Source organism: Mustela nigripes, chromosome X, assembly GCF_022355385.1.
Source record: "Mustela nigripes isolate SB6536 chromosome X, MUSNIG.SB6536, whole genome shotgun sequence".
In the NCBI taxonomy this organism is placed as follows: domain Eukaryota; kingdom Metazoa; phylum Chordata; class Mammalia; order Carnivora; family Mustelidae; genus Mustela; species Mustela nigripes.
Window position 1 is genome coordinate 77,531,449 of NC_081575.1, and position 366 is coordinate 77,531,814.

General features: G+C 34.4%; 1 protein-coding gene across 1 annotated transcript in view; it reads left to right on the forward strand.

Moving 5' to 3' along the window:
- MAGED2 (MAGE family member D2) overlaps positions 1-155 on the forward strand; it is a 6,135-nt gene extending 5,980 nt beyond the window's left edge. The window contains exon 9 of the mRNA XM_059385247.1: positions 147-155. Within this exon, the coding sequence (XP_059241230.1) occupies positions 147-155 (9 nt within the window). The remainder of the gene's footprint in view (positions 1-146) is intronic.
- The last annotated feature ends 211 nt before the right edge of the window (positions 156-366 follow it).

The window sequence follows — 366 nt, forward strand, 5'->3', positions numbered from 1 at the left end:
ACAGACCTGTACCCCTGGGGATAAAAATATATGTTTATAAAAATAAAAAATTAAAAAAAAAAAAAAAAAACTAATGGTACCCTAAAAAGACTGTTCTGAATAAGTGAGGGGAGAGTATGAGTGAAAAAAGATACAGAATGCTAAAGGTTAAATAACTCGGTTTCACTGTACTTACCATATAGTCTGCAATATCCTCTGGTGCATCACCATCAACATCAAATTTGAAGGTGACCATCTTGTTGTTGTGTGTCTCCAGTTGACACTCCACCATATTGTCTCCAGATATTGATACCTGGACACAAACATTCCACCAATTTAACAGTCACAGTTATTTATTATCTTCTCTTTGCAATCAACCAAGGAACT